This window comes from Sinocyclocheilus rhinocerous, unplaced genomic scaffold (genome assembly GCF_001515625.1).
Source record: "Sinocyclocheilus rhinocerous isolate Xijiao unplaced genomic scaffold, SAMN03320098_v1.1 scaffold311, whole genome shotgun sequence".
In the NCBI taxonomy this organism is placed as follows: Eukaryota; Metazoa; Chordata; class Actinopteri; order Cypriniformes; family Cyprinidae; genus Sinocyclocheilus; species Sinocyclocheilus rhinocerous.
The window spans coordinates 82,734-98,194 of NW_015623669.1; the positions used below are offsets into that span (position 1 = coordinate 82,734).

Sequence of the window (15,461 nt, forward strand, 5' to 3'; positions counted from 1 at the left end):
GTAGAGTAGACTACAATGCCGGCTCTTGTGCCTCACAGAGTGTAAGTACGTTTTCATTTAAAGAATTTGTCACTGATGATTCAAACGCGAGTTTTGAGCAGCGTAGAGTAGCGCTTGTTGTTTGCCATTTCTCCGATCACAAATGCAGACATGGTTTTATGTTTACGCGGCGCGATGCAACGCAACGCATAAAAAGACAGTATAAGTCATTATAATCCGTAATTATGTCCCCACTGGATGCAACAAATGCCTCGTTTATAATGGGTTTTATTGGTTTTGTCTCGTCGCTCCGGGACACGGCATATGGTAAGGGGCGTAACATTTCCGTCACACGCTTGAGGTATTTGGCCAATCACAAAGCACTAGATAACTGGCCAATCAGAGCACACCTCGCTTTTCAGAACAATGAGCTTTGTAAAAATCGCATATTTTCAATTCGAAACGGTGAAATTTAATAAAAAGTTGAGTAGTTTGCATCACTAGATAGTCTATTACTGTCGGTCGCTGAACATTTCTATCGTAAAAGTTTTCTAATATAGTACTACTTACATGTTTCCACGAACTCTCGTTGTGTTGTGACAGTGACAGTAAGGCCCGCCTTCTTTGATTTGATTGGCCATCTCGATCATTTTGACATTGACGAGCGCTGTTAGACCACTGAGGCAGACCAGCCTAAAAGTTTAACTTTTAAAACTTTTTGTCATCCTAACAACTAGGGCTGTGCAAAAAATCGAATGTGATTTTCATGCGCATCTCGTCAGTAAAGCCGCTTCTGGTGATTAGTAGTAAATCTCCAGCACGTGCTTTCAGATGGAGCGGCATTTACTACACAGAGGCATTTACTGTCAGATCACTGACAAGCTACACAAAATTGCGTTCAAAATCGCAGGCGATTCATTGCCGATGCGATTCTTTACTCATTCTTATACACAGAGTCTTATACTGTCTATCAGCTATGACTATTTTAGTCTTTCAAAGGACAAAATGGGTGGAAAAACAGTAATACAAATTTGACGTAAACAACATAAAATGCAGGCCAGGAGCGAGGCCCTCTAGAGGCGCGAGGCCCTGTGCGGTCGCACACTTGGCACAGCCCTTGCGACGGTACTGAGTGGCACTATGATGTCACTGAGAAGGTGAAGCCGTGGTGGGGATGATTTTTGATGTGGCAGCCCACCACGGCAGAATGAATGTAGCAGAAACACTGTATTATATATGTATTTTTTATTTCTTCCTTTTAGGGCTTGAATGGTTTTCCACAAGAATGTAAACAGACAGAGGATCTAACCAATGGGCAATCCAAATGCACAACTGTGAGAACACACTGCTAAAATATGTTCAATGAAACCAGATCTTGTGAATATCTGCATGCATCATGGTTGCTTCCTGTTGATGTATTTTGTATTTTTTATATAGATCCTAAATGGACTGACTCCAGCTAATGGCATCAAAGACAATGGCAACTTGAATGGCAACCCTTATCTCAAAACTGTCCCAGTGAGCATTTCACTTAAACTCACATGATGTTCTGTGTTCCTGGTTTGAATAGCGATGGTAATGGTGTGAACTTTTGGTTGTGTAGATCTCAGCGCTGAAACAGAATGGGCTCTTACAGTCTCTGGCAGCAGGAGGCAATCAGACTAAAACAGAAGGTAAAGACTTCATCACTCAGAAACATTGTTACACAGAATGATGTCAGTAGTTCAACAGTTCAACAACAATGTGTGTGTGTGTGTGTGTAATTTTGTCTGTCTAGAGGTGAGCTTGGAGGTGGAGCGAGCACAAGAGGAGTGGGATGCCCTGGAGAGCATCCAACCAGGTGAGACCAATTACCTTGTCACCATGGAAACAACATCCTGTCAGCCTGGATACTGAGCACATTACGTCACCGTGACTAAGCATACGCCCCTACCCTGGAGAGATGGCATCACCTCCTTGGCTAAAATAGATACATTATGTCATTCTGAATAATTGGCTAAAAAAATTTATTATCTGTGCATCTCTAAATTAAACAATAATTTAAAGGAAGGAAAACTAAAACTACTTTACATTACATTTTGGCAGGAACATTCAGACTTATACAGTCAAACCAAAAATTATTCAGACACCAGATATAATTTTTTATATATTTTTTACTAGTAGGTGCAGGACACTATAGATTATTTATGTAAGTGAGGATAGCAAAATAAGTAAACTGTGACATATTATACCCAAAAATTCGTCATACAGTGGACTACCAGTAAAATTGATAAAAATGTGGGACCAAAAATTATTCAGACATGCCTACATAGGCATTCTTACAGAGATTTAACAAGTGACCAATTTGAAATGTTCTAGGCAACAACTTACCGCCTTACAAATAGCGGTAATCACGGGAAACTCAGCTCAATTGATTCTAATAGATTTTGAGGTTAGCATTAGAGCCCGACCGATATATAATTTTGCTGATATTATCCTGTTGCAGATATATCGGTATCAGTGAATATGCCGCCGATATGAAATTTTTTTTACAGAACATATAACGCAGATTAAATGCTTGCATTAAAGCCTGTGTTACTGCCACCGGAGCTGATCGCGGCCACTCAGTCAATGCTGGTATTTATACCGGCCGCGCCGCGGCCCAGAACTCATGTTTATCACATCGGTCACATCACATCACACGGCGCGACAAAATATAATAGAATTTCTATTGTATTTTGTCACGCCGCGCCGCTCGCATCCGGTGTAGAATAGAACCCATTATAATCAGTGATGTTGTCGACACTGGATGCAGTAAACTGATGCCTCGTTCTATGACGTGCTGACACAAAGTTCAAATGATTTTCAACAGTCGCTTTATAAATAAAAAACAGGTCAGTACATATATATAGACTGTGTCTGTGAATATTAAACTGCAAAAAGACTTATTTAAATATGAATGTTCTGCATGTTCATTTGATTACCAGAAAATACACAACACAACAGAATTTGTGAAAAAAATATTATTCATTAATATTATTTATTCATTTTAGATGTTTACATTTGGAAAAGCTGTGCTTCCTGCATAAACCTGCCCCTGTTGGTTTGGCAGTAGCTTGCTTGCCCTACACAGTTACCTTGTTTAATTTCTTAATTCAAGTTTTATATATTTTGTTCTATTTGTGTTAAGTTATTTATAATAAGTGAAGTGAAGTTTACTGTTAAGTGCACGGATGTCAGACTCATTTTGAATAATAAAGTTTATTGTTAAATTGTTAAATACCCTGCCTCCACTACATAGGCCTATGTTTGTCACATCATTATGTGGAAAATAATGTGTTTTTTTAACCTTAAACCGCATAAACACATTTCATTACACCAAATACACAAAATAATGTTCTTTTTTAGCAACGTCATATGACCCCTTTAACTTGAGCGCCACGTTTTTAAAATGCCCTTTTAATGTATGAGACGCTGCAAGAGACGCAAGCGCAACAGTCAAACGTGTCCATTTACATAGCAAAAACAATAGAAAAGCAGCGCAATCGAATAAAAAAACCTGTAAAGAACTACTACTGTATGTCTGATATTTCATGTTTGCATCATGGTGACAGGCTGAAAGCTGCTGTTCATTGTTTTCGCAGAACATTTATTATTAATAGTCTACTGGTGTTATACCGTCAGTAGTCAGAAAGAGCTTTATTATCAAGTATATTTACACACACAAGGAATTTGACTTAGTGACAGGAGCTTCCAGTGCAGAATAAAGTATGGACATAGTTCAAACTAGTGCAGCAGACATAGGAATTACAATGGAGTATAACACTAAGAAAAACAGAAAATTAAATAATGCACTATATACAGAAGTAGAAATGTAACTGTTTAAATGAATGTACAGATATATTTACAAGTGTGCAGTTTACAAATGTACAATTTTTGGATTCTATGTATAAAGTCAGTCATTTTGAATTTGAATTACATTGACTGTTGAGAATTTTTTGAAGCATTTTCATTGTAGCCTATTATTTCTGAACATATAACATGTATAAGACAAGTTTGTACAGGATGTAGTTGTAGTTCATGCATCTTTTCTGCAAAGGTATTTAACAAGTGATCTGTTTAACATTTACATCATGTTGACAACTTCATGTGTGGTGCACTTGGAAAAGAATTTTCTTCAACTAGAGGGTTAATAAAGAAAAAGTTATTTGAATCATGTTGTTCATTTTTAAGTTGACTAGTTAAAAATCGTAAAAAATCGAGAATCGGTCAAACGTTCTGAAATAAATCGAGATTTTATTTTTATTGCCAAATCGCCCAGCCCTACATCAAACATTAAACAGCATTTAAATCAAAACTGCCTAACGTTACAGAATGAAATGTCAATCCATGAAGCGCTATAGGACTGTGCAAGCTTTGGGGGTGTTGATGGAAGCGATCTACTCCATCTCTGTTTTGATCATTGATCTGAATCCGATCCGGATATAGTCTTTTACAAAAACTTTTACAGTAATTTATGTCACAATATTCTTAGGGATTAAACATGATTAAGAAGTATTCACAAAAGTAATATTCTTATGACAATATCAACAGTAATGGCAGAACTATCAAAAATTTTATAAATTTGTAATTTAAAAAAAAATATGAAACCGCTTCATAAATAAATAAATACTGTACTTATTTTGTATTTTTTAAATACAAAAATACTGTTTTGTCTATCTGTTCAATATTTTAAAATTTTTTGTTGTTCAAAACCTTTTTGACATCTACATATAATTACTCAGTGCAAACACATGGTTAATCCTAGGTGTATATGACTTTCTTCTTTCAGACGAATCCAGTCGGAGTTATATTAAAAACGGATTTTTATCTTTTAAGCTGTTTAATGGCAGTCAGCGGGTGTTGCAGTCCATCAGTCCTAAAGAAGTGAAATAAAAATCGCCCATCCATAATAAAAAAGTGTCTCACACGGCTCCGGGGGGTGAACAAAGGCCTCCTTTAGGAAATCGATGCGTTTTTGTAAGAAAAATATCCATATTCAAAAAGTAAGAGTCACTTTCATCTAGCTTGCGCCAACAGTTGTACACGGAAGCAGCTCCGGGAGGATGACGTATGAGGTCGGCGTTGTGCATGCGCCGGTGAGTCTCGTGAAAACCAATGTTTGTTAACCGGATCAAAGGAAGCAAAGTTTCCTTACTTTAGCAAAGGAAAACCAGTCTCCTCTTGGCTTATATCGAAATCCTCCGACATTCTTCTTTACAAATCCTCGTTTTGTACTTCTAATTAGTACCGTTGTTTTGTTTTGATCTCTCCCGTGCGCTTCCGCGTGTGTCACTTCTGAGCGGCGCATGCACAAAGCTGACCTCATACGTCATCCGCCCGGAGCTGCTTCCATGTACAACAGTGAGGCGCAAGCTACATTAAAGTGATTACGTTTTGAATATGGATATTTTTCTTACAAACTGGATTCGTCTGAAAGAAGAAAGTCATATACACCTAGGATGCCTTGAGGGTGAGTAATTTATGGGCTAATTTTCATTTTTGGGTGAACTAACGCTTTAAGGTAATTTACTCAGTGTGAACTCGTCTTGCTCCGTGTTTGACAGAGGCAGTATAAGTGCTGGCAGGTAAGAAACATGCAAATGTGACAATGGGGCTTAGCTGAGGATCAGTTCCACACAACCAGTCAGAAATTACGTTAAGTTTCACAAGCCTTCAGTGCACACACAAAAAAAAAAAGCTTAATTTTGAAATATACATCTCTGTATTCTGATTTTCCAGACTGAACCAAGCATTGTTTAGTCATTTGTCAGTAAACGTGTGTTTTTCTTGTAGTTTTTGCTGAGGATCTCACTCCATCACCGCTGATCTCTTTCAATGAGGCTCTGCAGCATTTTCAGACCACTGATCTTGGAGACTTGCTTGTGAGTTTATTAAAAGTAACTACACTATGACTACATTCACAAAGCAGAAGAATATGGTTGACTCTCTTTCTTTTTTCTTTATACTTTCTCTTCACTATTAGAAGAACATTCAGCCCACCATTCGCAGGACTGGACTGGCCGCCATCACCCATTTCCTGTTCGGTCCTCCACGGCTACACAAAGACCTTGTAGAGGAGAGAGACTTAGTGTTTGCCATCGCACAGTGTGAGTAAAACATATGACTTGACAAGTCAAGTAGCTACATGCTTTGTTTCAATGACTCCATTCATCTCTTTAGTAAGACTTCTAATGGATAGCTTTTCAGTGTTGATGAATCAGTTAAAGGGGCATGAAATGTGTTTTTAGATCTTTATATTGTATTCCTGGAGGTTACCTTTTGACATTTACAATGAGCACATTTCTTCTATTTACACACCCATGTCAAGGGGCGTGCGATTCATCAAAAAAGAGCCAATAAACACAAGAAGTGCTAGTAATACAACGTTTTTGACATTGTTCAGAAATGTACAAGTTAGAACAAGGAGGAACTAAGGAGAAGTGAAAGCATAGAAGAAGATTTTTTTTTTTTCAGCAGGATGCAGTTAAGTGCTGATGGAAGAGATTAATTTTCAGTTGTTTCTTAAATATTGTCAGGGATTTGGCATTCTGGTGATCATTGCACCAGCAAGGAACAGTGAACATTTTCTGGAAAGTGATACCTTTCTGTGGTGGTACCACGAGGCATCGCTCACTTACCAACCTCAGGCTTCTGGAGGGGATGTAGACTTGTAAAATTAAGGATGTGGAGCCTGTGGCTGTTCTGTATGCAAACATCAATGTCTTGAACAGTGCGGGCAGAGAGATAAACAGAGGTGTGACATGGGTCCTTTTGGGCTCGTTGTAGACCAGGTGTGCTGCTGCGTTCTGAATCATTTGTAGAGGTTTGATTGCACATGATGGAAGGCCAGCCAGAAGAGCATTGCAGTAGTCCAACCTAGAAATGACAAGGGTCTGGACAAGAAGTTGTGCAGCATGCTCTGTTAGGAAGGGCCTGATCTCTCTGATCTTGTGCGATGCAAACCTGCATGATCATGCTGACCTTGCATTGTGGTCACTTCTGGTCATCAAACATTACTCCAAGATGGTTGAAATGAAAAATAGAACTGTGTCTCATCAGCATAGGTAGGAGAAACCATGTACCTGTATGATGGGTCCCAGTGCTGTAGTGTATATAGAGAAGAGGAGGGGTCCAAGAACTGATAATAATTAGTATTTGCCGTATTTTGTATTGTAGAGTAACCCTCTTACATGTGTAAATATAAAGGACATTTTGATTTTCAATTTCATGACCCCTTTAAGTTGTTCAGATGGCTACCAGAGTAACTGCCTAAATGTCTTGGGTGTGATGTCTTTGTTTTGTGATTCTGTAGGTTCTCTGGATAATGGCCAGTCAGTCCACATGCGTGTACTCCAGACCATTTACAGGAAATTGACCTGCACTCGAGCTGACTGCCCTCGCTATGGACCACACTGGGAGAACGTGGGCTTTCAAGGTACCTCAAATAAGCACCTATGCGTAAAATGTCTAATCAAAACAAAAAAATCAGTAATTAATTGATTATTTTCATGATGTCATGAAATACAAGTCACCCCTTTGTAATATTTGTTATACTTCCAGGTGCAGACCCTGATACAGATCTGAGGGGAACTGGTTTTCTGGGCCTGATGCACACGCTCTACTTCGTCATGGACCCAGAGATTCTACCACTTGCTAGAGAAATCTACAAACTCTCTCAGCATCCAGTCCAGGTGATGCAAAACACAGTCAAATATATACTTGCTACAACCTTATCAAAGACAATAAAAACACTCGTTTTCATTTTTAACACATGCAGAATTTTCCCTTCTGTGTGATGTCAATCAACATGACGCGAATTGCCCTGCATGCTCTCAGGGAGGAAGTGCTGTCCAAGTAAGTCATTTCACACTGCAGGAAGCTGAAGTTTTTGAACATTAACTGGTGTTTATTTTGTACAGTATTAATTACATACTGTCAAGCTTTGAAATGATTTGGCTGTGTTTGCCCTCAGTCTGAGGTATCCGCTGTAACCTTTCATAATCTCTGCAGTTGTTTCCATGGCAATAAAACATTTTGTTGCTGTGTAATGTCACATAGGGAGTGTAACCGAAGGCAACAGGTCGTGGCAGTGCTGAATGATTTTTATGTTGCAACGTTCCTGTACCTCTATCAGCTGTGGAAGAGCCAGCAGAAAACCATCTCTGACTCTGGCTATGTACTCAAAGGTGACATTTCCGTTACAAATTAACAGTGTTGTATTTGTGCATGGTATTGTTTAGTGACTTTCAGCATTGATTTGAATTGACACTGTCATTTGGTCAAAATCATTTGAAGGTGCCATAATTTACTTTTATTTTTACCCTTAAAGTCCATTTAATGCTAGTAAAGGTTTGCAGCAAAAAGCACTTTCCACTCACAATGACCCTTAAAATGAAACAAGCTGTTTTTGCAACTGTACCTTTAAGAGTTTTACATGTAAATGCCCTCTATTCTGGTAGCTTTCACACTGTCATTTATTAGTGTAATAGTTGCTATATACTGAATAGATGTTGAGATTAGGAATGTGAATCTTTGGTTAGACAGCAAATTGATTCAATTCATGAATCAGAGGTTTTTGATTCAGGAATATTTTAGATACTTTTAGATTTTTGTTGGAACAATTTTTGCTGGAAATAAGGTTGTTATGGTAAGGTTGTAACTTTAGATGCCAGTGAAATTTCACAATTCTTGCTAACAATTTCGATACCACAGCAAAAGCTAATACTAACTTAATGTAAGTAAACAAACAGTTAGTAATAAAATAACAAGAAAACAAATTAAAACAAATAGAATGAAGCAAATTCAAATGTTTTTCAGGTAGGTCAATCTAACAGTAGTATTTAAGTAAAAAAAATACTACAGAAATTAAATAATCAAATGTAAAATTAAACTCTTTAGTCTTCACTGTATGAATTAAAGTAATGACTCACTATGTCTCCATTAATTCATGCATGTTACTAATTTAATGTTTATATATTTTAAGATATTGAAAGGTACTTTACTGAATTGCAATTAATTAAATTTTTAGCATTTTAAAATGATTATTGACTGCAACAAACACTTCACAATTCAAAAATCCATGTTTCAAGTTCAGTGCAGGTGAATTGGCAAATTTTGTAATCAATGCATCAAGAAAGCAAATGAATTGTTGCACCCTTAGGTGAAATGCAAAGGTGGGTGATCATGTGCTAATATGCTCATGATTGTGATGTCACCTTGCCAGTTTAAAAAAAAAAAATATATATATATATATTTTTTTTTTTTTCTGCTAGGTTACCATAAATTGTATAGGTCAGGGGTGCCCAATCCTTTTCATTAAGAGATCAACCATCCTGCAATGTTCAGCTCCAGCCCTGATCAAACACATTTGGACCAGCTAATTAATCTCTTCAGTAGCTCTTGATAAATGCAGACAGTTGGGTTGGAGCAGGACTGGAACTGAAGTCAGCTGGTAGGTAGATCTCCAGGAACAGGATTGGGCACCCCTGGTGTAGATGAACTGGATTAAGAGCTTTGTGTTTAACTTTAGAGTTTATATAGTGAAAAATTAAAAAGCCTGTTCTTGTCTCTTTCTGCTCTGTGATGCACAGAAGTTGAGCTCTTCGCTAAGAAGAACCCCAAGCAGATTCTCAAACGTCTCGAGGGTTACCTGAAGGAGAGGCGTGCTGGGACAGGACACCGAACATCACCTGACACACTATCACATAGCAACCCTTCACCTGGTGACACTGCGTCTCGAGCAGGGAGTCAGGGCGGGAAGGAGGACAAAGAGATGAACTTCACTGGAGTGTGTGAGCTGCCACCTGAGATGGAGGGCGAGGCAAGACTCATCTGAGAGACCGAGAGGGATTCGATTTGTACAGTCTCAACTATCTCTTGTGCTCTAAGTTTGTTGTTCTCTCTGTTTCTTTGTTTCCTTTCTGTCCTTTCATGCTTAAGTACACTCAGAGACAAGTCTATGTTGTAACTGTAGTTGCTAAAAATATAAATCTATTTGCTGTCTTTTTTTCTGTTAGAGTACTATTGGCTCTTCTATGAAAAAGACTAAATTTAGTTGAAAAGGAGAATCTCAGAATTAACTGCCTCAGTGGCAGCAGGTTGTTTTGAAATTGTCAGGAAGAAAGAGACGCTGTTTACAGGCCTCAAGGGTGTGCAGTTGCAGAGGAGATGGCTGTAGAAGCCAGCCAGCACCTTACCCACTAATGTGGTATTGAGTGAGAGTGACTTTCTGTGTGTGATGGCCTGACTGTTTAGGCATGTATTTGATGGAGACTGTAGTCTAGTGAAAGCCTTGTGAAACTCATGGTCATTCGAACATGTTCACTGTGACTGAGTCAATGTTCAAGAAAGTTGGCAGTGTTTAAATTGATGTTGGCTCTTTATGGAATGAGGTATATCAAAACATTGGATGGAAATAGCCTCAATAGGCCAATTTTTATTTTTTATTTTTTGGTCCCTTTAGAGAGATAAATGTCGCAATATGATTCAGAGACTGTCTGACATGTTTCTGTTGGCAGGAACTCTTCCACAAGAGCCTGAAATTGTAAAGTCAGGGCATCTTTTTGATGGGAAAGTGCATTTTAGTGACCAGTAGACCGAAATGTATGGATGTTTGAGTATCTATTTTGCAGTTCAGTTACAAGTCTAACGTTGACACTTGCGGACTCTTTGCTATTAATTGAATTATAAGCTAAATTTATTTAACTGTTTGAGCTTTGAGCTGAAATTAGGGCAGTAATCAAAGTTAAATGTTATATTTGGAGGTGTAGTTATGCTTGTCTGCATGAAGCAAATCCTACATGTTTCCTCTAATGATAGCAGGTAGATTCCAGTTTTAAGTAGTCATAACATGACTATGAACATGTTGACATGTTGTGGACGAGAGTGAGGATGATCCCATGTCGTTAAAATTTTGCTGGATCATTTCTGGGGGCCAGTTGCATAAACTTAGCCTCTATGTTAAGACAGTGTCTTAAGAACTAGTCTGACCAACTAGCAGTTAGCCAAGCGGTAATCAGTCTTATTTTTTGGATTCAACATAGACAAATCTACGTTTTTATGTAACAGAATTAAATATGACCAGTCTTAAAGAAAAAATTTATGACAACTTGTAAGACTAGTCTAAGTCTTTTATGCAACCGGTCCCTGGTATCCCGGACGAGCCCCCAATTTATGTTTTGAATCCTGTTATGCCAGAAATAGTACAAAAATTTTTTTATTGGTTACTTGTTAAGACATCACATTCTCAAGATGTCTACTAGCTTGTCCTGAGAGAATAGATGGTGTATTTTAAACTGCTGGATAGTGATTAGATTGTTACAGCTCCCAGAAGCACTTCTAGCAATGAAAGTGCGTAAACATATTAGGGATAATTGTGTCTATAAGACATGGCTTAAATAAAACATTAGCCAGGAAGCTGCAGGTCATTTAAGCTGTATGTTATACATAACCTAACAATTATTTCCTTCAGAGTTGCATGAGACACGTTGAAAACTTAAATAGCAAAAAGTCACTCTAGTGAACTTCTTGCATCTAACATACAGCATTCAAACAGAAGTGTGAGACCTGTCAATAGTGTAGTCAAGTACACCGTGAGACTTGTTGATTTACACACAAAAAAAGCGTAGAATACTTTGTTTGCTGTCGAGCCACATTAGGTTAGTGCAGAAAATAGTTGAGAATTTGATGTATTTTTGTCATTTGCGTCTTGTTCTCCCTAGTCCAGGTCCAATAAAGATGTGAGGGTTGCAACAGTCATGTAAATTGACGGTGACGTACTGTACATTTGGAAAAAAACTTGATGGGAAAAGTCTTTTCCCTCCCTTTGCAACCCTATTCTGCACTCTCGTCTTGTTAGCATGTCAGGTAGCGCTAGAGATGTAGCATCCAGGAATCGTTGTTTTAATTCCTAGTTGAAAAAGCTTGTTAATCTAACTCCGTATGGTTGCATATGTTTGTCTAAGTTACCTAGTCCAAAGTGTTGTTGTACAATACGAGTACAGTGCGTTCTGTATGTTTCAGGTTTCATTTTACGCTCTTATTTTATTCTTTTGTAGTTTTTATTTTTCCTAAACGACACATGAATATAAATACTCAGTGGATGTATATTAGAAGTCCTGTCACTTTAGCCAGTTTAATTTTATATAAAGCAGAGTAGTATTTTATAAACTTGAATAAGAGCAAAGCATGATGGAAAAAGAATGTTTATATACAAAGGTAAATCACCCTTTCTTGGGTTATTTACTAGTTTGGCTGGTTTGTATTTAGTTTAGATAAGCAGGTTCAACACTTTCATTATCCGTCTATATATCTGAGTGAATTCAATGCAGTTCAGTGCTGTTGTTAACTCCACGGCAAGCATTAATGTGTTTCATACCCAACTGCTGAAAGCAACGTTAACGCTAAGAAAGAGTGAATTATGATGTTGCATAATAATATGTCGGCTGATTTCAGTGTCAAACTGTTGAGAGAAGACTGCCTGAGAAACGGTGGAAAGCACACGTGTATTTCCTTCTTTTTTAGGATACTTCGAGCTGTTGTGTGCAGTTACTTCTTAAAAGTGTGTTTCTGTCTTGTTTACTAGTTGCTTATGAACAATCATACAAATCGAGCAATCATCCATAACCCTGACCATGATATAAGCCTGGTTTGGCACCTTTTTTGTGTATATTTGTGCACAATTAGTTGCTTAGTGGTTGTTTTGCTGTTTTGTTTTGTTTTTAAAGGAGAGGGTGGTCTGTATATGTGATGACTATTAAAGTGTGTGTATATATATAAATATATATATATATAACAAAAATATATGATTGTAACAGTATGATTGTTACCGGGGCATATTATGCATACCTCAGGCTTTAGACAAATCTCTTCTGGGCAGACGTTTTATTGAGGACAGCCATGATCCCATGTCGTAGCACAAAATGGTGTGGTGTCTCTTGCAGTAATCTACCTAGCTTGGGAATGTACTCTATGTATATGTATGTACACTAATGCAGCACTGCAAAATATTGACTTCTACAGTATATATTTCTATAGCCCATGTTTGTGAAAACCGTAGTCTTACACGCTGAAATGCAACCGAACCTTCGCTGGAGGATGTTTTTAACAATCTTAATGGTTTGACGTCGAAGCAAATCAGACGAATTTGTGGCCTTTGGTATTTGCTGTGCTTTCGTGAATGTTTTTTTTGCAGTTACAATATGTCAAAAACGATTCACTCTACTATGGCACAATGTAACAATATTTGTTTGGACCAAAAGGAGCATTTGTGGGTTTGAAGCTGGTTTGGAGGTCGAGGTCTTTTAACGGGAGATCTCGCCGTCTTTAAAGGGGTCATATGATGCAATTTCATTTTTTCCTTTCTCTTTGGAGTGTTACAAGCTCTTGGTGCATAAAGAAGATCTGTAAAGTTGCAAAGACTAAAGACTCAAATCCAAAGAGATATTCTTTATAAAAGTTAAGAGTCAGCCACACCCCCCTAAAAGATCTCTCTGTTTTGATTTTCCCAGTGTGTTTTACAAGAAAGCATTCCATCTGTCTGGCCCACAGAGCTGAAATTTATTTCTGGAGAAAATGCAAACCCCACATGTCAAATTTGATTCGTTGAGTTGCCCTGAATCAAATTACAAATATCCTGCACTTCATTTAAAGATGCATCGTCATTGTCTGTTATGATCCTTCAGAGCATTTTATTATATCTGAAACTTGATTGTAGAATCCCTATTTTATAATGAAAATATATTTCAGAATATATGCGGTGGTACAGTGATGTATCGTATGAAGAGTAATAAATAAATGCAACTTAAAAAAATATTTAAGTCATAAATTGTAATTCTTTGCATGTGCTTTTTTTTTTTTTTTAAACCAATTAGTTTAAACAGGTCATCATAGTGATCGTTCTAGAATTTTAAGTGTGGATTGGCCATCAGGGGTCAGTCTACTGTAATGGCTGATGCAATCTGACTAGCATGTGCTGTCTTGCACTCAATGCGTTTTCTTATCTGTTAATTAATAACAACTATGATTTCCATCAGGAATGACTTTTCTCTGCATTGCTTTATAAAGTGCTGACCATTTCTCAAATGTCTGTTATATAGAGTGTGAATGAACATTCTATAGAGCACGCCATCTACCCAGAAAGACCCACATAACATCTGTGCTGTAGAACTCCTCCACAGAGAGCTCCACAGATTTGATGGAAACACCATTATTCTGAAGGTTCTACGCATCTACTTGTTTATTAGTTTAAATTAATGGAGTGATTCATTCACCTTCCATATTCTCTGATCTGATAAATTGTCCATTCCACAGAATTCAACAGATTCTTCCCTGAAAACCACACTTAAAATGAATCTTGACCGGTGTATAAGGAATGTTTTTTTTTTTCATGACTTTATTTAACAGTGAACACAGCTTGGAGTAATCTCTACATATAATAGATATATAATATAGAGTTTAATATATATAAAATAGAGTTTTAACATTGCCAGTTGTACAGTTACCGTTTAAAGGCATAGTTCACCTAAAAATAAAAAGCTGCTGAAAATTTACTCACCCTCAGACCATCTACAATGTAAGTGAGCTTGTTTCTTCATCAGAACCTATTTGGAGAAATGTAGCATCACATAACTTGCTCACCAGTGGATTTTATTAGTTTAAATTAATGGAGTGATTCATTCACCTTCCATATTCTCTGATCTGATAAATTGTCCATTCCACAGAATTCAAGATTCTTCCCTGAAAACCACACTTAAAATGAATCTTGACCGGTGTATAAGGAATGTTTTTTTTTTCATGACTTTATTTAACAGTGAACACAGCTTGGAGTAATCTCTACATATAATAGATATATAATATAGAGTTTAATATATATAAAATAGAGTTTTAACATTGCCAGTTGTACAGTTACCGTTTAAAGGCATAGTTCACCTAAAAATAAAAAGCTGCTGAAAATTTACTCACCCTCAGACCATCTACAATGTAAGTGAGCTTGTTTCTTCATCAGAACCTATTTGGAGAAATGTAGCATCACATAACTTGCTCACCAGTGGATCCTCTGCAGTGAATGGGTGCCGTCAGAATGAGAGTCCAAACAGCTGATAAAATCATCACAATAATTCACATGACTCCAGTTCATCAAAGAAAAGAGTGAGAAAGTCCATCCCATGTTGTCCTCTCACATCAATATCCACTGACATATTTGTTTAGAACTATTTCGGTCTGTTTTCGCTTGTAAACGGTGCTTAATCTGTGCATATTTCTCTCCTGATTCTGACTTTTTCCATTGGAGAAAGCAATATTATGGATAGAGGACTCCGCAACAGTTTGAAATTTAAAACAGCTTTATGATGGATTTGTTTCTTACAAACACGCAGCTTTTCATGTCACAGGAGAGTAATGGACTGGAGTGGTGTGGATTACTTGTGGATTATTGTGATGTTTTTATCAACTGTTTGGACTCT

The 15,461-nt window shown here is 37.4% G+C and overlaps 1 protein-coding gene across 3 annotated transcripts in view; it reads left to right on the forward strand.

Annotated features, from left to right (window-relative positions):
* LOC107722433 (ELMO domain-containing protein 3-like) overlaps positions 1–13,796 on the forward strand; it is a 24,539-nt gene extending 10,743 nt beyond the window's left edge. For all 3 annotated transcript variants that reach the window (XM_016530825.1, XM_016530892.1, XM_016530975.1), the window contains exons 3-14: positions 1,242–1,313; positions 1,417–1,497; positions 1,583–1,652; positions 1,757–1,819; positions 5,794–5,882; positions 5,984–6,107; positions 7,313–7,435; positions 7,561–7,691; positions 7,778–7,854; positions 8,059–8,186; positions 9,591–13,331; positions 13,485–13,796. In XM_016530825.1, coding sequence (XP_016386311.1) covers positions 1,242–1,313; positions 1,417–1,497; positions 1,583–1,652; positions 1,757–1,819; positions 5,794–5,882; positions 5,984–6,107; positions 7,313–7,435; positions 7,561–7,691; positions 7,778–7,854; positions 8,059–8,186; positions 9,591–9,835 — 1,203 coding nt within the window. In that variant the 3' untranslated portion in view covers positions 9,836–13,331; positions 13,485–13,796. The remainder of the gene's footprint in view (positions 1–1,241; positions 1,314–1,416; positions 1,498–1,582; positions 1,653–1,756; positions 1,820–5,793; positions 5,883–5,983; positions 6,108–7,312; positions 7,436–7,560; positions 7,692–7,777; positions 7,855–8,058; positions 8,187–9,590; positions 13,332–13,484) is intronic.
* The last annotated feature ends 1,665 nt before the right edge of the window (positions 13,797–15,461 follow it).